General features: G+C 45.9%; 1 protein-coding gene across 4 annotated transcripts in view; it reads left to right on the forward strand.

Moving 5' to 3' along the window:
- Nucleotides 1-26,912, forward strand: part of LOC119460732 (medium-chain acyl-CoA ligase ACSF2, mitochondrial) — a 53,781-nt gene extending 26,869 nt beyond the window's left edge. Inside the window, exons 2-16 of one of the 4 annotated variants that reach the window (XM_037721807.2) lie at nt 3,533-3,701; nt 4,024-4,152; nt 7,433-7,486; nt 11,054-11,172; nt 11,621-11,668; nt 12,112-12,229; nt 12,319-12,414; nt 17,106-17,248; nt 17,482-17,573; nt 19,416-19,492; nt 20,344-20,451; nt 21,649-21,794; nt 23,004-23,145; nt 25,173-25,283; nt 26,714-26,912. In XM_037721807.2, the coding sequence (XP_037577735.2) occupies nt 3,533-3,701; nt 4,024-4,152; nt 7,433-7,486; nt 11,054-11,172; nt 11,621-11,668; nt 12,112-12,229; nt 12,319-12,414; nt 17,106-17,248; nt 17,482-17,573; nt 19,416-19,492; nt 20,344-20,451; nt 21,649-21,794; nt 23,004-23,145; nt 25,173-25,283; nt 26,714-26,833 (1,672 nt within the window). In that variant the 3' untranslated portion in view covers nt 26,834-26,912. The remainder of the gene's footprint in view (nt 1-3,532; nt 3,702-4,023; nt 4,153-7,432; nt 7,487-11,053; nt 11,173-11,620; nt 11,669-12,111; nt 12,230-12,318; nt 12,415-17,105; nt 17,249-17,481; nt 17,574-19,415; nt 19,493-20,343; nt 20,452-21,648; nt 21,795-23,003; nt 23,146-25,172; nt 25,284-26,713) is intronic. The other 3 variants (XM_037721805.2, XM_049671781.1, XM_037721803.2) reach the window with 3 other exon arrangements.
- Nucleotides 26,913-27,997: the final 1,085 nt, after the last annotated feature.

Consider the following 27,997-nt stretch of genomic DNA (forward strand, 5'->3'; position numbering starts at 1 on the left):
ACTCTATCTAATCCTGATCCTGTCAAGAGGGACGTCACACAGAGCCCGCTAACTGATGAAAGGGGCAATCGTCGACCAACATCGTGGGAACCGCGTCGAGCTCAGTTTCCCAGATGGCCACGCAGGTTTAAGAATGCGGGGGCGAGGGGGGCTACATCGGAGGCGGACGCGGCGGAATGGTGTGTCAACATGGGAGGGATATTTGGACCGATTCGACGATTGTGATTGGCCGAGATATCGTCATCAGATTCCCTACTTTCGTCTTCTAGGGAAGACGACTGTATTAAAAGCGGAGACCTGTGATGCAGTGAGGTGGTTCTGACGTGTCCTGATGTGAACTCAGACGTTTAATATGCTCTTGATGGAGTGTGCTTCCGTACCAGGGGGCCAGTGTAAATATTGTAAATTAAACCCTTTTCCTTCATTCCTACTACTGGACGTGCTCATCAATGGCTTGGTGGATTCCTGGCCAAAACGTCACCTCGAGCCGCAACACCATTATGTCAACCTCTCCTACACACCTATAGGTGTGTAGGAAAGGAGAGGTGTAGGCTCGCGATAAATGATTTAATTTCTTGCGTGTTATCGCGTCGTTAGGGTTTGTTAGCGTTTTGCAGCCATATCGAAACGGCACTAGCGCTCAGTGCCTTTCAGAGCTATTTGCGTTGTTGTTTGCAGTAGATGTGCTTTCGTGACCGAGAATCTTGGGAACACAACGACACAGTCTTTTAGATCGTGCCACTGAGTCAAGATCGTGAATTCATGCGTAACGACAACCTTGAAAATAAACCATAGCGTGACAAGACCTGGTTCAAGAGAGAGAGAGAAACAACTTTATTTAAGTGAAAAAAAAATTCACTGAAGGATGGTGGTCAGGCGGTGCCTGGCCGCCACCTCAAGGAAAACAGCTATGGAGTAATTAGCCGATTTACTCTCCCGGGGATGCTACGTAGGCTACGTGGCTGGAATGCCGTAGCAAAGGATGACGGCTTAAATTGGCGGCCTAATGTTATTATTATTATTATTATTATTATTATTATTATTATTATTATTATTATTATTATTATTATTATTATTATTATTATTATTATTATTATTATTATTATTATTATTATGTGCGCCTAAATCCAAGTTGCGGGAGTGTTCCCTCATTTCGCCATCGTCAGGATTTCATTGCTTACTGGAATCGTACCGGTGATCTTGTGATCGAAATAACCACGGAATTAGAGCGAAAAATTACTGCGTGGCAGGGGTGCACTCGCAACGACGATGTAGAGGATATGCAGGCTAAACCCAGGGGAAGTATTCATGTTACGCCTAGTGCGAGGATGCTAAGTCCTCAGAAATGTGCCGCCGAGGGAGTCCTGATCAGAGAAAATAAAGCGCAAAAATAAAAGCAACTGGGTAGTGTTTCATCATTGGAAACCACCGCATCGGTGGCAGCTGACATTCACAGAAAACAAGACAAGCTGGGATCTCCGATTACCTTAGCTCAGGAAACGAAGAGCCATGAATAGGAGCCGCATTGCTCCAGCGTGTGGACGGATGGGAAACGGGAGACGAATTGGCGAGAAGCCACGGCGCTTGAAGCTTACTGGCTGCAACAATAGAGAGAGAGAGAGGGTATACAGAACAGCAGGGTTGTGAAAACAGAGCATCGACTGTGCACCATCAACTAAAGAGAAACGGCTGGTGGGCGCTTGCTCTTGACATTCATGAAATCTAAACAGAGCACTGTTTTCTGTAAAAGCGACAATACTTATCCTTCAAGGGATCACCTTTCAATCTAGCTTTACCTGATTTTTGTTTTCTGTAACTTCGAAGCAAATCGCGGTTTACTGGCGGCAAATGTATTTAGAGGACGTTTTGGTGTTAATCGTGTAATGCGCCTGACAACACGCATTGTTTAGCCGATTATAAAGGGAACTCGTCAGGAGATTCGGGGCGATAAGCTTGAGAGAGAAAATTGGGGGAGCATCCATCCTTTGGAGATGATTGGTGACGTTGAGGCGATTAGCAAGGAAGGAAGGAAGGAAAGAGTGGAGAAAGAAAGGCAGGGAGGTTAACCAGTTCAGCACAACCGGTTTGTTACCCTACACATGGGAGCGGGATGAGGGGGAATATTCCTTATTATGGGTGTGTAATTGGTGATGGATATGTTTTATAATTTATGCTGGTTATTATTGTGATTATTGCAATGATTATGATGATGGAAGTAACGCGACAGAGACAGAGTTGTGCTATGTACAAGTGCAGAGTGTTTATTAAAGAGTTTGACGAGGCGCGTCGAGTGGCCGGACTGCTCTCTCGCCGCTCCCCTTTTATTCTTTTTTTTTTCTTTTTTCATTGTTGAGCAGCAGATGCCCATTGAGCCAGTCTAATATTATCTAATATTTCATGGTGAAATCGGCATTCGAAAGGAAAAATATTTACACAAGCCTCCCTGCGCGCACTGATCATCATTGTCTTGAGATTTTAGAATATCGCACCAAAACTAATATGTATTCTAATTCATTTTTGGTCGTTCCATTAGCGAATGGAATCGCCTATCAAGTCGGCAAGTGTGCTGTGTCAATGAAGATGTCTTTTTCGACATTGTAACTCCCTGCTGTAGCGCCTTCGGGCTAAGCGGGATGATCATTGAATAAAGAATCTAGTCCAATGGCTGACAAGAATTCCAGCACAGCTTTGTGAGCCTCATATCAATAGGAGAAAGAGTAAAAAATCATGCCGAATACGATCGCTCTCGACGCGCAAGACGAACAGAGCAACACGAAGTAGGTAAGGTCTGAGATTGCCAGCGTCACATCGCCTTATTACTTTGTAATTCGGATTTTACGGGGTGTGTGAGCGGTGTATTGCTGTGGACAAAGAGAAAGGCGAGAGCCACAACGGCTACAGTGAGCTGGACTACAGTGGTCCCAAAAATGAATCTTATACAGCCATGACTACAAGCTAAGAGGACAGAGGAGCTGCGCGCATATTACACCTGTCGAATTTATGCAGCAGCGACGCACATGAGTTCTGATGAAGTGTGCGTTGACAAAGCGTTTTTTCAGTAAGTTTACTTTGGCAGGTCATGCGAAGAATTTAATCTTTGTAAAAGAATTCGCCATTACATTATCGAATGAATGAATGAATTAATGAATGACATCTTTATTAGAAACCCTCGCGCTGTGGCCTATCTTGGGTCTCTTGGAAAATTCAGGTGTGGGAATGGGTGGAAAGGGATGACCAAGCAGATGATCGTCAGTCAGTTTTCTGCATGGGCGTCACAATCTGAACAGCAAACCAGACTCGTCAGCCAAGGCTCCGTCCGCTGTTCGTCCGCTGTTCGGATCCAAACCTTGTAGTTCCGAATCGCCGTCCTGTCTAGGTATTTGCGGCGTGCCTCTTCGTCAGCCCGATAATAGCACTTCAAATTAGGTGGGAGGAAAGAGGAGATTGGGAAAAGAATACGTATGCGGGAAGTGCTGCTGTACCCTAGGTCTAGTATCGAATTAACAAACACGCGTTGCCATGTCGCTACCAGGCGGTCGCTCGTTGGCCTCAGCTACCACCACACCCCGGGCAAGCAGCCGTTGCTCCCGCTTACGCTGGGCGAGGTGGTCGACCGGGCGGCGGACCAGCACGGAGACAAGGTGGCCATCGTGTCGTGTCACCAGTCCATCAGGAAGACCTACTCAGAGTACAAGAGAGACGTGAGTGGAGGCCTTCTCATTCCGTATTCACGAAGGAGAAAAGAAAAAGAAAACATTTTTTTAGTACGTGGATTTCGCTTATCCACGTTCGCTTATCCACGTTTTTTTCGCAGATGCAGATGTATCCGTGCGCGAGAAACTCACCACGACTCACTATGAGCTTTTTTTTTTTTTCTTCCTTAAGCAGATGAACATGGTCAGGCGCTGTTACTAGAGGCCATCACATTTGCTCGCAATTATAGTATATATAGGCGTATAGCATCAGATACCGTAAAAAACACGTGAGATGGCACGATAACATGTGCTCCTTCGTTCTTCACAGATTGACCAACTTGCCGCCGCCCTCGTGTCCCTCAAGCTCCGCGTTGGCTCCAAGATTGCCATGATTGCACCGAACATGTACGAATGGCCAGTCGTGCAATTCGCAACTGCCAAGGCAGGATTGGTCCTAGTAAGTGTGCAGTGAAGGCCATTGTGCCGATGGCGTCATAGGGAAGTTAGGCCATACCTGCTGATTATACACCTGTAATTTTATTTGACAGCGATCACATGGACATTCTGGGTGAACTTTCAGCGCCGCCGTGATGTTCTGTATTAAGTCCCAGTGCAATAAGATCCTATCGTGTGGCGTATGCTGTGGGTGCAAGCGTAAGCGTGCCAGGATGAGCTAAGAGGGATGGTGGCTTGATGCGAACCGTCCTCCCACTCGCGGTCACGTGATCAAGCTCGCTAAAAAAAAAGGGGGGGGGGGGGGGGGGGCGTGAGGGTGTGTCTCCTCTACTAGCGTGGTCGTGGCTACGCATGGCTGTCCGCGTGGCTGGACATATTCTCAGGTCACACGCCGTATTTTTGAGGTAACCTGCAGTGTGTGCAAAGGATAAAAAAGATGAGCCGAGATGGCTGGTGTCTTGATGCGCACAGTGTTCCCGTGCACCTGTGATGTCACGTAATCTCAAGTATCCGTGACGCGGTGAGGCAAAGGTAGCACGGAATGTTCGCCCCCGCTGCCAGCGCTCTTAATAATAATAATAATAATAATAATAATAATAATAATAATAATAATAATAATAATAATAATAATAATAATAATAATAATAATAATAATAATAATAATAATAATAATGTCTTTATTTGTGTCCTATAAAAATACACGACACGGGAGACCTGCAGTAAAAGCTGTCATGAATGACAGCTTGACAGAGCCGTAGGCCCCTCATACACGAAGTAGTTAAACAACGACATCACGCCAGCCATGTGGCAACGAGTGTTCAGAGTCATCGAGTGAGATCTGTTCATGTTTGGCTGCTCGGGCGCGACAGCATTCTTGTGAATTTAATTAGTAAGTGAATGTTTACTACGATGTATACGAACTGCTAAAACTATGCACCGTACTTCGTGTACTGCGAGTTTTATTTCTTTAAATCGAGGATCGCTACAAATAAGCATAGTAGAGAGAAGTGTTATATGGGAATTGAGTGGGATCGTGCAAAATTCAGGAACCGCAGTAATTTTCTGCAATGACCGTCAGCTTGAATCACTGTAAAATCTCAAGCCATCTGGAGTCACTTTTTAAACCAAATGACGTAGCCGATTGTCGCAAACTTATGTGTTGTCGAAGATATATGAGCATTATTCATACGCTTCATATTCTCATCTGTACATAGTCATCATCACCATTCTGGGACTGGTGGTGGGGCTCTCGCTTTAGAGAATAAAGAAGAAGCGAGTGACCGCCTAAAACTTGTATCACAAGTGGTGGAGTGTGCTGTCCGGTTCCTCGGTCCTCTCGCCCCCGGTCTCGCTTCAGCCCCCGGTCTCGCTTCAGCCCCCGGTCTCGCTTCACCCCCCGGTCTCGCTACGCTACATCCCTGGAGCTCCGCTCGGGTCGCCGCCTCTTCCAACTGCACTCAACCATGTGCCAAGACCAGCAGGCCAATACCGCGACATCTACCTTGCCTGCTCCGGCGGCAATCCCTTCTTGGACAGTCACCACCCCTCAAAAGGATCCACCGGTGTTTGCTGGACTTCGCGGTGACGACGTTGAATACTGGTTGGAGCAATATACGAGCGCGTGAGTGACTTTAATCACTGGTACGAATCTGCAAAACTGCGGCACGTCGTCTTCTATTTCACCGGCGTCGCAAAAACTTGCTTTTCCAAACATGCGCTCGATCTCGTAAACTGGAGCAAGTTTAAATTTCACCTACGACAGATTTTTGCGAACTCTTCCGTCCGCTCAGATATCGCCAAGAAGAGAGTCGTACACTTCGTACATAGAGGACGTCCTCGCCCTGTGCCGCCGCGTGAACAGCTCGATGGCGGAGAGTGACCGTGTACGCCACCTGCTCAAGGCTATTGCGACTGTGGCATTCAATGCTCTTGTCGTGCTGAGCCCCACCACCAGTCCCAGAATGGTGATGATGAGTATGTACAGATGAGAATATGAAGCGTATGAATAATGCTCACACTAATATATATACATATATATATATATATATATATATATATATATATATATATATAGGCATGCAGATATTTTCTTTGACAACACATAAATTTACATATATGCAAGAATCGGTTGCGTCATTTGGTTTCACACTTTGCTTTATTGCCCAACAGTATCAGTCGGTGGAGGACCTTCGTCAGGGGCTGCAGGCAAGCGAAGTCGTCCTGTTAGTCGCCCAGGCAGCAGAGTGGGCGTGGGCTTTCTCCCTATCACACCCGCACAAGCACTATACAAAAATATATTTCAGAACAAATAAACATAAATAAATACAAGGTCCAGGAGTAACACTGCTACAAGTGGGCAAAAGCAGTGTAAACATGGTCGCGATTCCTCGAATTAGAAAAAGAAGGAAGAATATGTGCGGACGGTGCAGACAGTCTGCCTACTATATATATATATATATATATATATATATATATATATATATATATATATATATATATGTGTGTGTGTGTGTGTGTGTGTGTGTGTGTGTGTGTGTGTGTGTGTGTGTGTGTGTGTGTCTCCTGCCACGTGCCCGTAACTGTCTCGCTCAATGCAGTCACATGAACTGTTCTGTGGCAAAAGCGAAACAACACGCATTCTGCGTTCCCTGGTGTTCCACCTCCCAAGAACTGAGCGACCCCTGTGGTTCGTAGTTTCGATCATCTGGCGTGAAGCGGAGTATGCCACCATGTCATTTCTAATTTCGTTCCTTTAATATCGTCCATGGCATAGCAGATGGCCGTGTGAAGCACCCGGGAGCAAGTATCGCGACCACCTGCGCATACCGCTAGCTATTGCACGAATTCGAACGTGCTATGTCAAGTAATAATGACAAGCACTGCCACAGGCGAAGCACTCGAGCCAGGATCCTGTGCGGGTGACTGCGTGAACTTGGTTTTCTTTGAAAATCTTATGAAGAAGAGCCACATGATAACTCAATCTTTTCAAAAGATACGCAATTTGATGATCATCGGATGTTGTAAGATTTTGTGTGATTTTTTTAGTTACAAGTGATGTGGGTAAAAGTAGAATAAATAGAGTATCAAAACAGCTATCTAACGAATCAATTTGTGCACGAGTCGAGCATAAGAACACCGTGGCATTTCACCAATGCACTGAACACCACTTAGCTGTGACAGCTGGCTGAAAAATGTTCGGCTCTCACTGTATCATTAACTTGCTTAAATTGCCAAAACATGAAATGTCTTTTCTCTCTCTAACTCTTTCTATGTTTGCACAGGTGAACATCAACACTGCTTACCAAATTCCTGAACTTGAATACAGCTTACATAAGGTAAGCAGGGTTATCTTTATAATCACCTTCCACACACTTAGTGTCCGCAACGATAAAGACGAATAAGGGTAACATAGTGGCTATATCATTGGTAAGAACCACATTAAGCATCAAGTCATCAACCATGGTCGTACAAGAGATGTTTCTGCAGCCATGTGGTCAAGTAATACCATGCACTTGATCGTGGTTAACCGAGTGGCAATAAAATGAGCAAAACTGTATGCCGGCTATAGCGCCCTTGGCACTTCTCGTTTTGTTGTATGTGCTTACGATAAGAACTGCGTATTTCTGCACAATACAGCAAGGCCGATTTCGACTGACCAATCAGGAACTTTGTTGGGACGGAGTGATGACTATACAATACGGTCAACGTAGGCGGTATCGGCAGCTTGTTATTTTTTTATTTTTTTTACGAATCATTCAGTGCAGCTCCACCCTAACCAACCAACCAACCAACCAACCAACCAGGTGTGGCCTAACCAACCTTGAAGCATAACTTTTGCTACGTTTCAAAAGCGTTCTCTCTAATAAGCTATAGTGTATTCTAAATTGGAGTATGCTAACGTTCTAGCGCAAAAATGTTCGTCGTTGTTCTTTGTTTCCTGCATTTTGTGCCATTTTTTTATCGTATGACAGTCATTTGTTCTTGAAAAGATAGCGACGCAAATATCCAACGTTTTCAATGACGTAGCTCCGTCATTTAATTAAGGGGCAGAAGCGCACGTTCTGACGTCGATGGTATCAGCCGCATAGAGCGATAGAGTAATATATTTTAATGATGACTTTGTGCCTATATGAATAACTTGTTTAGGGGAAGGGACCTATGGCTCACTGTGAAAGCTTCACACGCGAAGCTCCATAGTAGGGGAAGTGTCTCTTCGACGTTAGTCCGTAGTCGGACATTGCACTCTTACGACCTCACTTCCTTAGGCTGGTACAAACAACAAATGGCGTGAATTCCTTGCCTTGTTGCTTTGTGCTTTTGGCAAAAACAACCCAGTATTTGTTTCTTGCATTACACAGCCTCTACCCGCTTAAGAAGACAAGGCTATGCAAAGCGCACTGCCCCTTCACTGCTGTAGATTGTCAGCTTTCCTTAATTGCATGCTGAATCCTTGATAGTTTCAAAACTTCATCACTTGTTGTCGCTCTGCTCAGGAACGAGTTCTACTCGAGTAAGGACAACCGTATTACAGAACGTTCCTCCACTCAACACTCCACCTCGACTCAAGAAAGTGGATGGCAGCGCCGCTCCTCGGCGGAAGTAGTCGCTGCGCTTCATTGAAACCCCAGGGCAATTCTTGAGACACATAACGTCATCTTCAGCCGAGGGGCGGCGCTTTGCTCAACTCGGCATTAGGGCGCCTCGATGCCCAGCGCCGCTTTCAGGGTGGGGACACCCACACTTTTCGACGTCATCTTGGTTCTTTCCAATACGGAGGCGCTGGGCGTGTGGCGGCTACAGATTAACCATTGGGCAGAAAGAAATTGCGGCGGGCGTGCTAAGCTCGATACCGACGTGATTTAAATGCAGATTTTTGCTTTACCATCTGATAAACAGTTTGCTTGCATAAAGTGCTACTTTCAAAAGAGGTTGTCCGACACTTTTCGCGTGTATCGCAACCTGAAGGTAGCACGATTTGTTTGCGAGGTTACCCCCTTTTTCATTTACTCATTTCACTGGTAAACGACCCACAAATATTACTGGAATTGTACACTTGATGAAATGTCAAGTTTAAAGCTCTTCTAATAGTAATCTTGCTTCTTAAGGTTCTCCCGTCATATTTATGAAACTGGGAGAAAAATTAGGAGACGTCGCGTGAGTAGGCCTGTAGCAGTTCAGGTGCCCGCTGAAGAAGCAGAATGTATTGAGAACAGTTTTCAACACAAACACAATTTATTTACAAAAGTAAGCGCTAATTAATCCACTTTATATGCTCTCAGTGAGGTTATCTGGTTAAAATGTGGTTGTCCTACTGCACGCTCGTACCTGCTACAGTCTTGCTAGCATAACACTCAGCTGCCTTTTCAGGAGTGTTAAGCCATCGCAGATAGATGCGGAGATGTGCGCACAAATCGCTCAAGAAGTTTTCCAATCACATCTTTGTTCTGATAACATGGGTTTTCTGGCAAGGTTACATTCTTTCCAATAATTTCCTACAGTGCTTTCAATGGTGTTCCTCAGACAGTTCAGATCTTGAGCTTCAGCAAAAGACTTGAGAACACCCTCACATTAAAAAACAAAGTCAGAATTTGTCTGCTTGCATAAATTAAAGTTTGCCGCCTTGGACATATTCATTTAGTTTAGCAAGGGGGTGTTCCTGTCCAGGATTATCCGCACTGTGTGCTCTGTGTGCATGTACATGCACACAGAGCAGTGTTCCACAGTGCGGATAATCGACTTTAACAAAAAGCTTGCCAAGTGGGCGAGCACATCTTCCCCAAGAGAAGAAACTTCCTCTAAGTCGAGAATGAAGTCGCTTCTGTCATCACTCTCTTCTGACGGAGTGATGCTTTGTGCTTGTTTAATTTTTGCTGAGAAAAAAAATTCGTCCAGGTAGTGCTGTCATCGATCGCGTATCCAGGAGACGAGTGCACAAGTGCCCCAATACTTCTAGCTACAAAAAAGTCAATTTACCAACGTCTAGAATAAGCCTACGCCGTTGCAACAAGTCAAGCACGGCGATCACACCATACTGCAGTCTTATGATGACTAGAAAAGGCACGCCAACATATACAAGCAACTTCTCTGTGAAAATGAAAAGGATTACAAATGGACATTATGCTCAACAAAATCATGATCCTCACTCGCATATCTTCGTTGTGTCCGTCGGTACCCAGCTGTCATGTTTTACTTGCGCTGCTCTTTTCTTCCTTTTTCAACGTCGCGGGGGTAACAAAATACCCGCGGCTCTTTTGCGGTCGATCCAGTGCACAGAGTGACAAAGCAGCCCGTTATGTTTCGTTAACAAGCACGAACATCATAAGGGACTACATTAAACACGAGCTCTCGCACCACAACGCCACAAAGAAAGCAAATGGAGCGCGCGTCCGTTCAGCTCCACAGCCGGCGCGAAAGAACCAACATGGCGCCGAAAAGCCAGAGCGGCGGCGTGGAGCGGTTCAAAGGCTGTCCCCACCCTGTAAAGCGGCGCTGGCATTGAGGCGCCCTACTCGGCATAGTGGGGGAGGAGATTCGAGGATCATTTAAGAATTCTGTGAGACTAAGAGTTGCGAAGTTACAAGCGGATCAGGCAGACAGCTTAGATGTTGACTCAGGGACGACATGTTCGCTAAGCCAATACTGCAATCTCTGCATGAACAAGACCTCCACGCTTTGATTTAAACGAACAACTATGCCGCAGGGCAGGATTTCACGATAAAAGAAAAGAGTAAGCTTGAAGCGTCAGTTATTACCTCCTTCCAGAATAATCCAGTGTTCAATGGGCCTGCCCAATTAGTCACGAGTTTTATTTTTTTAATTGGTATTTTTTTACGGTAGTTCGAAAGTTTACTATTTGCGTTTTATAGAAATTTGCAGTATAACTGTTGCACGAACCATTTCAGACAGGCTGCGAGGCCATCATTTTTTCTGCACAATTTGCAAGACAGGAATACTACAAGATGCTATTGCAAATAGCTCCCGAGCTGGAATCTTCGACGCCTGGAGATCTGAAAAGCGCAAAGTACGTATATACCCATTTCCGTGCTGCCAAACACGATGCCCTTACGGCTACCTGTCTTCGCTTGTACACGTACGAGAACCTTCACGTACAAGTATTATCCGAACAAGTCCTGATGAGAAGCTTTTGAATCATCGTTGAGTTTGTACAGGTACACTTCCAGTGCTCTGTACACAAAACGCTTCCCTACTAATTATAGTAGTATAAGTACATTTTCCGTAGACAGAAATTTTTGTGCATGCGAAGTTGAGACTCCTGCTTCGTATACTACGCTAAATCTGCCTATCGTAAGTGAATGCCACCGCTAACGGGCTAGTTCTATTCATCTGGCACGTTAACCGGGGCCTGCACATTCGTTTTTGTTAATAACTACCAGGATATATTTATTGTATCTCAGTGTCAACATTTAAGCCTTACGTCTAATTTTACGTCCTGTTGCTCCCGATTTCAGATTACCCAAGCTTAAGCATGTCATCGGCATTAGCGACGAAAGGAAACCGTAAGCATTCTACGTGGATTTTGCATTGGATTTTGACAATAGACGATTTAGGTACAGTGAAATTTAGATGGCCAGGAACGTTTTCTTGTATCCTTTACGGTAAAGATAGCTGTTTCTTGTGGCAGATGCCCTCAAGAGTTCATTAGTTGTTGTTTTTTCACTGATTTAGTTCTGTTTTTCATATGTTTAGTCCTGATGCTAAGAAGTTGTTACCTTTTGGACGGGAACAAACAGCACTATGACGGGCCGAAGTGAGTAGACAGACAAGGCGCTTGTCTACTCACTTCGTCCCGTCCTAGCGCTGTTTGTTCCCGTCCTAATGATGTACCAACCAGCCCAGACCAGCACACTCCTTTAGTTGTTACCTTGTTTCATTCATTGTTGTATTCCCCCTTATGTAATGCCTATCGTGCTTTTAGGATACTTAAATATCTTCTCTGCAGGGGTACGGTGACGTTCGCTGACCTCATGGAGTCCGTTACCAACCAACACCTCAAAGACATGCACGCAATCTCATCTAGACTGCAGTTCGACGATCCCATTAATCTGCAGTTCACCTCTGTAAGAAAACGCTTCTTATTTCCTTTTTTCTCTAAACGTCGCCGAGCAAAGTGGTTGTGATAAATTTCGATCAAGACTTTGTCTGGCAGGGCACGACAGGCAAGCCTAAGGCAGCGCAGTTGTCTCACTTCAATGTCGTCAACAACGGCTACCTGATAGGCGAAAGGCTGGAGTTGGACAAGCAGGTGAGTTTCCGTGTTTTTGATGCTGCTCTGGGTGTCAGCACAGCAACCTACGCCCTTATACCGACAACTTTAAGTGCTCTTGGGCTTGCCGCTTCCTTCTCACTCGAATTTCGCTACATTGCATATTTTGATCCATATCGTTCAGTAAAACACTTTGTTTCGATGCCTAGTTCGTCCGTACTTTTAGCTGATGATAGAAAACAAAACCCGTCCACATTTCAGCGCCATGTAGGTCGCTTGTCCGATGGCGAGCTGTGTTTATGGCAGTGATTCTTTAGAGTGATAGCTGTTATGGGCTCATCTCCTAGTCGTTTGCATGTTCACCGCAGTCCGCACCCGTCGCTGGAATACTATAGTGTATTGCCCTAATTTTATATATAAAAAAGAAGGGGCAGATGCCCCGCGAAGATTCGAACTCTGGACTCGCAGATGGCCCAGTCATAGATCGAACCTTTCAACCATTCTTCCGATAATGCAACAGAGAACACTACGCCCGGACGATAACGTGTCTGGCCTCTTGAGCACTAGTTTAAAATGATTGGCTGACTGCTCTCACTCCACAGCTTGTCCATGAACCAGTGCCGATGCGAAAGAATATAAACGAAGCCAGCGGTAAGAACGGATATGTTGGATAGAAAAGAGCAAGAGCTCGTGTACCGTGCATTGGGTACGCGTTACAAAATCCCAGCTGGTCAAAATTAATACGGAGTCTCCCACTGCGGCGTGCCTCATGATCATATTGTGGTTCTGCCACCTAAAGAAACAGAATTCCTTTTTTTAACTATAAGCCGATCCTGGTGACAATTTTTGCCAACTGTGCCGATTCCGGCCACAGCGTAATAGTAAACTAGACCAATCCCGGAGATGGTGTAATCAAAGCTTGGGTGGCCCCGGAGATTAAGTTATCAACATTGTGCCGATTTTAGAGATTTTATCAACATTGGGCTGATCCTGGAGACTAAACAAAGGTTGTGACTTGGTGGGCCCATTATTACACCTATGAACGATATGTGCACATTAATGTGGGCACCGTGCACGCGAGGGTATCGATGTGGTTTGTAACGCGGCCGACCCTGCAGGCAGTGCAATACTGATAATCCTGATAATGCTATTGCATTGCACTCGCTCAGGTGCAGCTTGGGGACGTAGCGTTCTTGCCACTTCCGGTTGTGGTGTCGGTGTCTCACCGAACAGACGTAGCGGGAGGGTTTCCCGCAGAGATGTGACGCGGAGAAGAAATGCACGAAGGACATTTACAGGACAAATGGCATTTACAAAGGACAAATGACGTTTCCCCGGATAGACTCGGCTGAAGGTATCCGTGGTCGTGAGGGTCACATGATAGGGGTGATTGATAACTTGTATGCTAGAGGAATTTAAGCATTAAAGTGCATTACTATATTTATTACTTATCTCTACATATAAACTTTGCTCACAATACGTTCTTCACCACTTCCGAAACGTCGCCTTAACCTGCAATCGTCACTGCGTACACGTCGCATACGATGAAGCCATGTGAACTTGCTTTTGCACATATGCAGAATGTGTAAACAGTTACATAACTTGAAAATAAAATACAATTTCAAGCATCACGTGTATCTTTGCGCGGCATTTCATTCAGACGATTCAATGAAGACTCGCTTCACATACCCAGTACATAGAGAAAACATTCAGGTTCCATACCACGGCCCGTTTTACGGACGCCTCTATGTACGGAACGAAGAATAAGGGCGCAGTGGCAGTGGTCTGCGACCGCCGAGGCCACGTCACCTCCAGTGGATCGACCCGCCCCTGCACGATCACGGAAGCCGAAGAGCTGGCCATCGCGTTAGCCATCCGCGAAGGCCAACACGCAAATAAACCACTGACGATCCTCACGGATTCCCAGCAGGCCTGCCGCAACTTCCTACAGGGAAGAATCGCAAGACCTGCGTGACAAGTCCTAGCCCAAATACCCAAGAAGGACACTGACGACAACACCATCCAAACCATCATTTGGATACCGGGCCACGCTGCCATCACGGGTAACCTGTATGCCGACAGAGCAGCTCGAGAATTTGCACATAACCGAGCACTCATCACGCCGACTGCAGATGACCCTGACGCAGTTGACCCTGAGTATTCAGCAAACCTGAACTACAACAGAGGGAGTCGCTTGCGATATCCCCTACCCCATCGAATAAAGACGGATGATGCCGCTGCCTGGCGTAATCTCCAGACATGCGCTTACCCGAACCTACACATATTACATCGCATGCACCCCACAGCCTACAGGGACGAATGCCAGTGGCGCGACGCCACACCAACCCTATACCACATTACGTGGGAGTGCACGCTACACAACGTAGAACACCACGACACGAACACCACGGGGGAGCAATGTGAGGCACTGCTGTCCAGCTCGGCCCTCGACGACCAGCTCAAGCTGATCCAGAGAGCAGAGAAGATGGCAAGAGCCAGCGGAGCCCTGGACTAGGGCTCCGCTGGCTCTTGCCATCTTCTCTGCTTTGTCTTGCCCCGAAGGGGCATCGCTAATGGTCTCCGACCATTAGCGATGCCCCTTCGGGGCAAGACAAAACTCTATCTATCTATCTATCTATCTATCTATCTATCTATCTATCTGTCTGTCTGTCTGTCTGTCTGTCTGTCTGTCTGTCTGTCTGTCTGTCTGTCTGTCTGTCTGTCTGTCTGTCTGTCTGTCTGTCTGTCTGTCTGTCTGTCTGTCTGTCTGTCTGTCTGTCTGTCTGTCTGTCTGTCTGTCTGTCTGTCTGTCTGTCTGTCTGTCTGTCTGTCTGTCTGTCTGTCTGTCTGTCTGTCTGTCTGTCTGTCTGTCTGTCTGTCTGTCTGTCTGTCTGTCTGTCTGTCTGTCTGTCTGTCTGTCTGTCTGTCTGTCTGTCTGTCTGTCTGTCTGTCTGTCTGTCTGTCTGTCTGTCTGTCTGTCTGTCTGTCTGTCTGTCTGTCTGTCTGTCTGTCTGTCTGTCTGTCTGTCTGTCTGTCTGTCTGTCTGTCTGTCTGTCTGTCTGTCTGTCTGTCTGTCTGTCTGTCTGTCTGTCTGTCTGTCTGTCTGTCTGTCTGTCTGTCTGTCTGTCTGTCTGTCTGTCTGTCTGTCTGTCTGTCTGTCTGTCTGTCTGTCTGTCTGTCTGTCTGTCTGTCTGTCTGTCTGTCTGTCTGTCTGTCTGTCTGTCTGTCTGTCTGTCTGTCTGTCTGTCTGTCTGTCTGTCTGTCTGTCTGTCTGTCTGTCTGTCTGTCTGTCTGTCTGTCTGTCTGTCTGTCTGTCTGTCTGTCTGTCTGTCTGTCTGTCTGTCTGTCTGTCTGTCTGTCTGTCTGTCTGTCTGTCTGTCTGTCTGTCTGTCTGTCTGTCTGTCTGTCTGTCTGTCTGTCTGTCTGTCTGTCTGTCTGTCTGTCTGTCTGTCTGTCTGTCTGTCTGTCTGTCTGTCTGTCTGTCTGTCTGTCTGTCTGTCTGTCTGTCTGTCTGTCTGTCTGTCTGTCTGTCTGTCTGTCTGTCTGTCTGTCTGTCTGTCTGTCTGTCTGTCTGTCTGTCTGTCTGTCTGTCTGTCTGTCTGTCTGTCTGTCTGTCTGTCTGTCTGTCTGTCTGTCTGTCTGTCTGTCTGTCTGTCTGTCTGTCTGTCTGTCTGTCTGTCTGTCTGTCTGTCTGTCTGTCTGTCTGTCTGTCTGTCTGTCTGTCTGTCTGTCTGTCTGTCTGTCTGTCTGTCTGTCTGTCTGTCTGTCTGTCTGTCTGTCTGTCTGTCTGTCTGTCTGTCTGTCTGTCTGTCTGTCTGTCTGTCTGTCTGTCTGTCTGTCTGTCTGTCTGTCTGTCTGTCTGTCTGTCTGTCTGTCTGTCTGTCTGTCTGTCTGTCTGTCTGTCTGTCTGTCTGTCTGTCTGTCTGTCTGTCTGTCTGTCTGTCTGTCTGTCTGTCTGTCTGTCTGTCTGTCTGTCTGTCTGTCTGTCTGTCTGTCTGTCTGTCTGTCTGTCTGTCTGTCTGTCTGTCTGTCTGTCTGTCTGTCTGTCTGTCTGTCTGTCTGTCTGTCTGTCTGTCTGTCTGTCTGTCTGTCTGTCTGTCTGTCTGTCTGTCTGTCTGTCTGTCTGTCTGTCTGTCTGTCTGTCTGTCTGTCTGTCTGTCTGTCTGTCTGTCTGTCTGTCTGTCTGTCTGTCTGTCTGTCTGTCTGTCTGTCTGTCTGTCTGTCTGTCTGTCTGTCTGTCTGTCTGTCTGTCTGTCTGTCTGTCTGTCTGTCTGTCTGTCTGTCTGTCTGTCTGTCTGTCTGTCTGTCTGTCTGTCTGTCTGTCTGTCTGTCTGTCTGTCTGTCTGTCTGTCCTGTCTGTCTGTCTGTCTGTCTGTCTGTCTGTCTGTCTGTCGGTCTGTCTGTCTGTCTGTCTGTCTGTCTGTCTGTCTGCCGTAATTTTTTTTAAAAATAGCTTTCAGGAAAAATTCTGTATTTTTGAAACCATGGTTATTAGGGCAAAAATTAAGCTAGGTCACTTGGTAAGTTAAGCAAGTGACGGGAACGTTTACAAGGTGTAATGTCGCTTTCTTGTTGCACAAAAATTATTGAATGATCATAGTCCAAAGATTACCCGCACCATATGCTCCCTTTATGTTCAACTCTGCTCGTAACCATTCATTAGCTCCGTTCAGAAGCCCCATATTCTACGTGACTCAACTATCTGAATTATCATTTCAATTTACCGTCAGGTTATCTGCTTGAACGTGCCCTTCATTCACTGTTACGGATGCGTCGGCGGCACAATGGCGGCCGCACTTCACGGGTCCACCATGGCGTTGCCAGCTCCTGGCTTCAAGGCGGAAGCCTCACTGAGTTGCATCCAAAATGAGAAGTATTGTACAATTTTTTTATGCCTTGGCCTCGGGGGTCGGCGTATAAATGACTGCAAAGTGCATGCGAGAAATGTAAAAAAGCAGCTTTACTTACGTTGCTCAGATATGCTGCCACCTTCAGTTGCTTCAACTTCATTTCAGTTGTTTCATAATTATGTCTGTTTTCAGAGGCAACATGCAGCATTGGTTGCTTTGAGATGTGACTTCTGTTTTGCTTTTGATTTTGCTACAGATGCACTTATGTCTACGGAACACCTACCATGTACATAGATATGTTACATCATTTGCAAAATGGCCAATATGACGTCTCCTCTCTAAGAAGAGGTAGGTGTGGGGTCGCAACGTTGCTTTTAATTGACCGCGATTTGCAGTTGACGACGTTCAAACAGTTGGCTATTTGCGCTGAGCTTTAGGTCACTGCCGAGAGTAGCTCACCGCGCCTCATAAAATCTTGCATGAATGTGTTGAATTACGGGTAGCAATTACCAAAACATTTTCGAGCCTTCGTCACTTGTGGTCTACGTACTTTCATTTACTTGGCCACGTTCAAACTTGTATCGCTCTCTCTCTCTCTCTCTTTTTTTTTGTCCATAACATGTAGGCATCCTTTCGACAAGTTTATGAAAATTGCAAAACCGTAAGGTTATGGTCTGTTTCTATAGACTTTTTACATAACCACAGCAACCCTGTGAGGACACAAGGCAATTTTGGGTTCCTCTCATTATTGTGAAGCATAGACATAAGTTCGAGCGCGAAACGCGCGTAGAAACTGTTCGTGGATCGCGTGCGCTTTACTACAGGGATGAATGAGTTTGCAGCCATGTTCTAACACACATAACGTATTCACTGCATAATACTACCTTGCAAATGCAAACTTTCTTCTCGGCAACGGGACGGGTGAAGGATGCTGGTATTTCCGGCGCGTACACCACGAAAGCGTCGTTGACTGCCGCAGGCAAGGCGAACGCGGTGACCCGAAGAGGTATTGACATAAGCTAGAACTTTTTGTCGCGGCTTACATCGCTCTGGATTCCATCAGGACAAGCTACACGAAACAGAGACCAGCAACCGAAGAAGCGCGGCTTGCTGTGATATTCAGTTTATACACTGTTGTAAAGATTCCAAGTGTCCATCTATCACGACCAAATTGTGGCCTCACGGGTGCTATAGTATTTGGCCGTGAGGTTACTTCAGGTTTTCGCGGCCACCTTTGCCCGGCATCTCATCCCTGGCTCAAGACATTACTCCTATCGCCTGCACTGCTTTAGACCAGTGAAGTATAGCTCATCAGTGCAAAAATAAAAATAAAAAGACAAAAAAAACAAAGAAAGAAACTGATAACTAGCTGTGTGTGAGCTATACCCATTCGGTTAAGTATACTTAGCAACTGTTAAAACAAAGCAGCACTAAAGCGCTACGATTAGCGTTCGGCACGGCTGCGCATTGGCCATGTTCTCAGTTGACGTCGGTGCATTGGAATCCGTGCCGATTGCTGTACACTTATACTTTACGGTCGGAGCTATCCCTGTAGCGGCACAGCGGCAGTTTCACGACAAATTTCAGTCAAGGAACGCTTGAAAAAAAATCACCAACGATTACAATACTCCCTAATCAGAAATCTGAACGCAGCTGTATACATTTTTTTTTCATTTCGTGATATATGGAGGCATCGCACCGATCACCGCACCGAAAGGCAGATCCATGACGCACGGCGCTTTATACAGACCGGCCATAGATTTGCCGCTTCCCGGCAGCTGCAGCTTATGCAGCCGTTATCTTTACCGGGAAACGCTTGCGGCGAACGCTATGGGCGTAGGCGAGCTTTCTGGTTCTTTTTTTTCTCCCGCACGGCCGGTGCCGCGGATGCGTGAACGTGAGCGCCATCTGGTGGTGCTTCAATGTGGCTTCCTCCGCTTTCCTCTTCGCGCTCTCTTCGCTGTCGCCGTGCTTCACCCCCCCCCCCCCCCCCCCCCGCTGCGCTCCGCGATCGCTCTAGTTTGGTGAATCTGAAGAACACCCTAAACAGCCTGTCTACCAGAAGTTAATGGTCCGCGTACCCCAGCCTACTAGCGAGAGCATTACCTTAGCGCGTCTGTTGAATGAAGTCGTGTAGTTTACACCAGTGTACGGCTATGCTGAAAAGCATACGTTATTTTTTTGTCGCAGCCGTCATGGCCGGATCACCATGCCCACCAGAGGTTATTAAGAGAGTGATGACGGAACTCAACGCACAACGATTCTTCGTAGGTAGACGGTCATTTACTTACCGCATGTATAAATTATCGTCATTCTTCACGGAGACACGCTTTGTTGCTTGCGTCATCCGTAGCGGTGTGCTAGCACTCTTTTTCATGTATACGACCACGGCACCGGCGGCCACATTCCGATGATGGCGGTATGCAAAAAAATCTTAGTGTACTTAGGTTTAGACGCACGTTAAAGAACGCTAGGTGGTTAACATTATTCCGGAGTTACCTCCCCCTCTCCCTACTGCGCGCCTCACAATCAGATCGTAGTTTTGGCACATAAGACCCCAGATTTTAATTAAATTTTTAATGTATGCTACCAACCGCACCAAATTTACACCTATATTTCTGAACTTTATGCACGGTCCATGGGCACATATAAGCTCGCTTCACAATTTTTGTTTTCCATGCTTTATTTTTCTTTCCTCTAGATTATCCTTTCAACCAACACTTGCGCTAACTATAGAACTCCCGCTAGCGTTTACCAAATTACAAACGTGGCCTTTTACTTTCTCTACTGCAGCTCTGCGTAAGTGCCGTATTTTACTTTCCCGGGAGTGCAGCCCGTTCCGATAACTTCCTCTTAGCTTAAACTTGCAATGAACTTCACGCCGCTTTACCTTTTCGTGAAAACTATTTCGCGGTATGTTTTTGAGTATACCGCAATACGTGGTATTTTCCTCTTACGGGACGCCACGAAATACTTCGTTTTATCGAAACAAATCCATTTTTACTTCCAGGGGACTTCGAAAAGCTTAGGGTTCATATTACTGCTGGAGCATATGTGATAACGAAAAATGTCCCAGGCGTTCGATCTGTAGCATATTGGTGCAATTTTTTCTCTCCAGATTCTGTACGGCGCGACAGAAACAAGCCCTGTGGTAACGGCAACGAACCCGGATGATCAACTGGACGAATGGATACATTCCGTCGGCAAACCTTTCTCTCACACTGAGGTGAGCTCGCCTTATTGAGCCCTCAATAACTTTCATGCAAAGGAAATGCCTGGTTTACAAGCGGTTTATCGTAAAGCACAATTGCACTTCGTCTTGCGGTCAATCAGATGTTGCGATAATAAACGTTTGAGCACCCTAAGACGTTCGTAAGATCTAGTAAGACTACCTTCTATTTCGTAGAGTGTGTCAATTACCGTGCTTCATCATTTTCTCATGTTCTCGGGCAAGATGGAGTTGCTTGATAGTACACGCTTCTCTGACTGGCGTTTCTATAAAACACTCTCAAGCGGTTTCTGTCGAATTGTGGAGTGCGTGTTCGCTTTGTGTTACCCTACTCCTGATTGGTTGTTTGTGAGGTCGGTTGAATTCGGTCACGTCGGGTGGCTTCCAAATGCAAGTAGTCGTGATACCAAATCTGAAATGTCTGCGCGTCTCAGTACATGGACAACTGCCAAGGTCAACGCTAGACTTTGAAACTTCGAAGCTTCTCTTAGAAGGTAATAGTGTCTGGCAGTTCTATATTCCCCGTGCCTAAAAGCTTCATAATATCACCTTCTTGCGTCTGCGTCCGTTAACCACGCGTTTATTCGTTTAATTATTATTATATGTATATGCCGGGGACGTTGGCATCATGGCTGTGGCCGTCTGCTCCTCCTCACTTAGCCAAACAATACATATTAAAGTTCGGCCTGCGCAAACGAACAGATAAAACAATACGCTTGCTTATAGACTTACAAGTGTATACGCTTACAAGTGTGTATTATTGTAGGCAGAGCTAGAACTGCATGTCGCCACTATTTACCGCACGATGGGCCCCTCGGAGTCAACTGCTTCCTGTAGCATGGTCACATCTGCAACATCGCGTAGATCCACGATGGCTGCAAGGAAAGGAAAGAGTGGAGAAGGAAAGGCAGGGAGGTTAACCAGTTCAGCACAACCGGTTTGCTACCCTACACATGAGAGCGGGATGAGGGGGCGATGGCTGCAACGTTACTATTACAGTATTCTACCAGAAGCGAGGTTGACAAAGCAGTAAGAAAGATTCAGCTGCAATTTTCTGCAAAGAAAAAACCTGGGGAAACTAATATCTAACGCGGAAACTTCGTTGCCTTGCACTGCAGGTTTAGAAAGTTTCAAGCAGCGTCTTTTCTGAAGTCGATGCAAATGACATGTATCTTTGTTTCAACCTACTTAAAGGTGAAAATCGTCGACAAAGAGGGCAACATAGTGCCTACAGGCCAGAGGGGTGAGCTGTGCACGCGAGGCTATCTGGTTTTTATGGGTTACTTCGACGATGAAGAGAACACGCGGAAAGTTGTCCACAACGGCTGGTATCACACAGGGTGAGTAGCCGTCGAGCTGTTTCCCTCTAGAGCGGAATGCACAGTGATTTATTGATCTGTAATCCTCAGTAGAAACCAGCACCAGAGAAAACTTTCAAAGCTGAGATAAAAACGAGGAGACACCCGCCGTGATTGCTGAGTGGCTATGGTGTTGGGCTGATGAGCATGAGGTCGCGGGATCGAATCCCGGCCACGGCGGCCGCATTTCGATGGGGGCGAAATGCGAAGATACCCGTGTACTTAGATTTAGGTGCACGTTAAAGAACCCCAGGTGGTCCAAATTTCCGGAGTCCCCCACTACGGCGTGCCTCATAATAAGATCGTTGTTTTGGCACGTAAAACACCATAATTTTAATTTTTAAACGAGGAGACACAGAGAGAGCGAGAGAGAATCAAGACGAACGCTCTTCAATATCACATTGTGCAATACGGTAACCTAGCACACCGGGTATCGCTGCTTCTTAATTTGATGATTTGGCTTAGTATTGGAATCCACATTACGACAGAATCTGTAGACTTGGGCTTAGCGGCAACTTTCCGCGCTCCCTTGCGATGCTGTACGATTTTCTCTTTTCTGCAGTCTGTCACGCTTCAACAAAACCGTCAACGTTTCTCGTAGAACCACTCGACTGCGGTAGCGCATGACTGCCTCTTTTGTCAATAATACACTGCATGTAAAATACCATGCTTTATGAAAGCAGAATGGCCATGAAGGTCATCGTTTCGTTTTTCGTTAAGCAGGCTTAGGGTTAGCACTCTGAGAATCCATAGCGCACTATATCTGGAACTTCCGCGGCGGAATCCCGTGACCCCGTCACAAATGCCTTATCTCGTGTGCATGTCTTGCCTTTATGGAATCAGGCTGAATGGAGTGTACACATGTACACGCAAGGAGGCAGTGTACACGCAAGGAGGCCCTCTTTGTGAAGAAACTGCAGGAATACTTTATTTAAAACAATGTTCATGATTAACCGATCGTTGTCTGTAAACTCGCGTGAATCCTTGCGGTGTATCGACATGCTTATCGAGTGTTTCGAAGGTATCCTAGTTCAAGACAAGAGCACAAAGGCGCTACCATAAAATCAGATATGGTTTACTAGATCAGTGTCACGACGGTACGGAAACGGTAGCTGTTACTGTTTACACATCCGATTAAGCACTAACGCCTTCGGAATTTTAAAGGAGCTAATATCTCCATCTTTGACGCAGGGACGAAGCCTTGATGACGGAAGACGGTAGAGTGTCTATCATGGGTCGCATAAAGGACATGATAATCCGCGGAGGTGAGAATGTGTACCCTCAGGAGATTGAAGATTTCCTCTACAACCACCCAGCGGTTGAAGAAGTACAAGTAAGCTATTAGAACAGCCACTTTTGCAATCGCATCTGACTGAGTGGTGTACATGTGCACCAAAAAAAAAAAAAGAAAGAAGCTTGCTTGGTTCTAAAAAAAAAGAGCTTGGCAAAACGTCGGCGTACTATTGCACCATTGGGTGCACTTTTAGCATCCGAGATGTACACGTGTATGCACACCAAACTGTTCTACGGACTGATCACCAGAAATCGGCGTGGTTTTGTCGTAAATAGAGCTTCTCGATGCAGTTATACAAGCTGGTTTAAGAGAAGATGCGCTTCAGTGATCCACTTATGCCAGTAATGAAGCTAAGTGAATGTAATTTACACGTGATCTAAAATTAAATCTGCGATTTTCGATGAACTTTTTAGTTTTAAATGCGTAAGCATTTCTATGCTTACCCAGCGAGAAAAAGTGTCCCCACGTCCGTCCGGTAAGGCGATCGTTTTCAAGATAGCGCTAAGTCGACGGTGGCGCACCTAGAAAGTCCAAGTTGAAGCTTTCAGGCCGGGCGCGCGCCGCCGCCGCCGGCGGCGACTGCGGCTGCGCAGAGGACTTTCAACATGGCTCTGAGGTGAAAAAAAAGAAAATACAAAGAAGTGAAAAGCGCGCGCTATCATCGTCCAATCGGAGATACGGAAGAGAGAGAAGCGGCGTTTATCAAAGGATGGCGGTACTTTTATTATATAGGTACTTTAGATCGGCGTACTTGGCGCTGCCACCTGCAGTATTTTTCTTGCGTTATCAATGCACCTTGCGCCGCCGTCCACACCATGTTCGTGTCGCTGCAGCACTGTCATTTGTGCTGGCCGGATCAACTTTCATAACATTGATAATGACACCGGGCTGCCTGGAGATGAGCAAGTGCTTACGCATGCTTAGACAACTCCCAGAGTAGTTTCTGCGTGAGTTTTTTTTTTTTTCGGTATGTCTTTTTTTTTTGGTACAAGAGACGTACGGTCTCTTGTGCAATGTTTGGGCTTCATTCGGAGCTCAGGAAAGTCTTATAAAATAGCACATACTACTCCTTATGGACAAATAATAGCGAGTAAACTCAAAAATTGTTTTTTTTTCTAATTTTTAATGAATGAATAAATTTCATTCAAACGACATGGCTCTGTGGACAAATCTGGGGTGCGGCAAGATGGGCGGTGTGTAGAGTAGAGGGGCGGATGTACGGGTCGGACTGAACCGAACGGGGGGGGAAGCTTAACATCTCGTTGGCATGGTTTCCCGCGCAGCCCAGTACCCAAAGCACCCAAACCCGAGTCGCAGCTTTTTCTGCGATCTTGAAGACGTACTGCAGCGTCGTCGATAAAGCGCACTTGCTTTCCCGAGTTCCTTATCAGCTATCACCAAGAAACCATGTACTCCGCCGCAGCGGGTGTCGCTACTCACGTGGTTTTCGGTTATTTGAAGCTCAAGTGCGGAGTAATAGACCATTCAGTATTCTTGCGTCACTTCAGGTACTTGACAGAGAATACAGTCGGGCCTATTCTTGGTAAGCCCAGATAATATCCTCAATGTGTCCGTAGAAACTGTACACATACACATCTCGCCAGAGGGAAAGGAAGACTCCCATCGATTGAGTGCCAGCTTGATCGTCTGTAGTTCGAACTCAGCAAAAGGTGGTGAACGATCGTACTGATAGAGAATAGTTTCCCGCTTTCAGGTGTGTTTTGCTTCATTGCATGTCCATATAATCTAGCTGTCCGCATCAGAAATAACGGACACTAGAATTCTTATGCCTCATATCTTATCGGTCTCGGCAGGTTCTGCCATGTAATTCACCGTGTATGGATACAAAACAAACCAAAACACCGAACTGCGAACCTATTTCTTCCCCGTGGAACCGCTAACATATGTGAGGCTTATTGTTCTAAAACGACTGATAAATTCTGAGCCGTGAAGAAGCTAATCCCGCTGGTGCATGGCATTTTACTGAGTCAAATTCGTTGTAAATGCCTGCCCTGAGTAAGGGATAATGTTTCTAAAAACATAATTTTATTTGATAATGCTCGCAGGTAGTTGGAGTTCCTGATAAAAGAATGGGCGAAGAAGCTTGTGCGTGGATAATGTTGAAACCCGGGTCCAACACGACCGAAGAGGACATCAAAAATTTCTGCAAAGGGAAGGTGTGTCGCAGTTGGTTTTGTTACAATTATACTCTTCCTCCATTTAATATTTGAGCTTCGCATTGTTTTTTTTTATTTAAATGGAGACATGCTACTGAACCAAAGTATTACAACTGTGTTTTGTTTCTCTGTTTAGGCTATAGAGAAGGTCAAAAATTGCATATGGCAGATAGTACATTGCTGTCTCTTCATCTGGGGCAGCTGAGCTAGACGATGCAAGCTCGCATAACAAATAACCATATCCTATAGGCCAATTAAACGCGTTTCATTCAATTTGCTAATTATCACTTTACTTTACATACCATATTTCCTATAAATAAAGTCAGTGAGTAATCTATTGTAGGGTTCCTGATCGTAGCATCCGTTTTGAGATATCCATCCCCGAAACCGAGTATCGCAATATGTGTGCTCGTTCATCGTTGCTTTATACCGGCAGTAGAACAGAAAGCCGTTTCGGGAATGAAAATACGTGCAACGCCAATGCATTTTGTCAGCGCATAATGTACACGCGCATGTTGAAACTTCTCATTTTCTCGGGAGGCCTGGCCAATAAAATCCTTGGTATTTACTTCGATTCTGCATTTCCGGCATGTCACTTAGGACAAACTAAAGGTTACGTGAAGGCTCTAGGTTCAACATCCAATTTTACACTGACTTTCTACGCAAGTAATATTCCCTTACAGAAAGATAACAGCTCTTGCGCGGGAATTGAGATTTCTGTCACAGGTTTTAAATCTTCTTGTAACTTAAACAAAAAATAAAAAGAATAGGTGATGGCGTTGTACAGATAAGCAGTTACTGTGTTTATAACGAGCGTGCCCTGAAAAAAAAACTGAGCATCGAAATTAGCTACCTTACATTAAAACAGACGTTTCCTGACTTACTCAGTTCATGGTGGCAGACTGATACATTTACCCTAATCTACATACTACATAAACCCTAATCTCGGTTACATTGTCTGTTTTTCTCCCAACTTGTAAAAAAGCCCAAGTAGTCCCTTCGTCACCTTCAGCTGCGATGTCTTTTGTCGACGACACGTGAGAATCGTTTCAATTGACATTGGTCGATTGTCCAGGTGCGCTAGAACGGACGCCAGGTTTTTAAAAGAAACGGCCTTGGACAAGCGGCTGTGACAGTGATGTCACGTACCACGCAAGAGTGACGGACTGTGACTGACGATGAGTGTACTGTGTTATGCTCTCTCTCTCTCCTCCCCATCTTTCATTCCCCCTCCTCCCCCTCCCATGTGTAGGGTAGCAAACCGGTTGTGCTGAACTGGTTAACCTCCTTGCCTCTTCCTTCACCACTCTTTCCTTCCTTCCTTCCTTCCTCCCAACTTGTACATCTTCATTTCTTTGTTTCATCATCCTTGGAATCAAAGCGATAAGAGAAGGCCATTCTAACTTGAAACTGTTTTGTTTTCTTTTCAGTTGAGTCACTTCAAGATACCAAGGTACATCTTGTTCGTCGACACATTCCCGAAGACGCTGTCAGGAAAAGTTCAAAAGTTCGCCATGCGAGAGAAAAGTCTCCAAATACTCAACTTATGATTTATTTCGCCTAGATCTCCTGGAATATTTCAGTCTGTACAATTCGTTTTAGCATTTCACCCGTAATATTTTTTTTCTACATGACGATTTTCGGAGAAACTGTTTTTTTTTTTATTTTTCTCTTGTGTTGCCACATGGCATAATTCGGTTTTATAACGCTGAATTGCAATAAAGAGTGAAAATATAAATCTACTGATTTACGGCTAGTTTCGGGTGGTTTCGTACATGTCTGCAGGCACATGCTGCGGACAGATAGTGCAGACTTACCAAGCTCACTCAAACTCAACAAGGTCCCATTCTTTAATTCGTGAAATTCATAATTTGGGCGAGGGGTCTAACATGAAACGTCTTTAAAATCGGTCAGAGGGGGTCGCTTGCTAAAGCCGCATGTAGCGAAAACATCTTAAAGCATTATCGCTCATATATTTGTAGCCGTACTACCAACGCGCCTTACTTTGATATCGTTGCGCAGAGGAAATGAGCCATTGCTTGATGACGCGCATTTGTCGCCTGCGCAGATGACGCTATTGTCGCGCCACGCATGACGCAATCGAAGAAAGTGTAGCTCGGCAATATGTTTGTCCATCCTTGCAGGAGCGGTCGCGTTTGAGAGAGCCCACTGCGCCATAGTAGGTATAATCCATCAAACTCAAACCTGTGCTCGTCAGGAGTTGTAAGGCCTACAAGTGTGCATTTTGCTTCAGAAAGTTCATGATTGCTCGGCTATGTCTTCTCTGCGTTCGACACGTACGCTCCAGAAATGTTGTGTAGAGACTCGGGCAGTAAGGCAAAGAGATATGCAATCCCTCTTCAATCAACCTCCTTGCCCCTTCTATCACGGTGAAACGTGTTCGTCTCTAGAGCGCCGGAGCCCAAACCGTTTACGTGTGCAGGAGGCTCGAGCGACTTCGAGTATTCTCGGGCGCCACCATTATGGGGGTCATTTCTTTGCGATTGTGCCCGAACACCATCTGCAAAACAAACTAGCTCACTACGAATAGGCAGCATGCACGATTGCATAATTAGACTAGCTGTAGCATACGTTGGGCATGTAAACTTCCTAATGTGTGAATAAATGTAACACTTATACCCCTGTCAAGCGGGCAAGTTAAGTGCACTTAAGGGGAGTGCACTTCGGCACCTTGAGTGACACTTTAGGCTACG

The sequence above is a fragment of the Dermacentor silvarum genome, chromosome 8 (genome assembly GCF_013339745.2).
Source record: "Dermacentor silvarum isolate Dsil-2018 chromosome 8, BIME_Dsil_1.4, whole genome shotgun sequence".
Taxonomy (NCBI): domain Eukaryota; kingdom Metazoa; phylum Arthropoda; class Arachnida; order Ixodida; family Ixodidae; genus Dermacentor; species Dermacentor silvarum.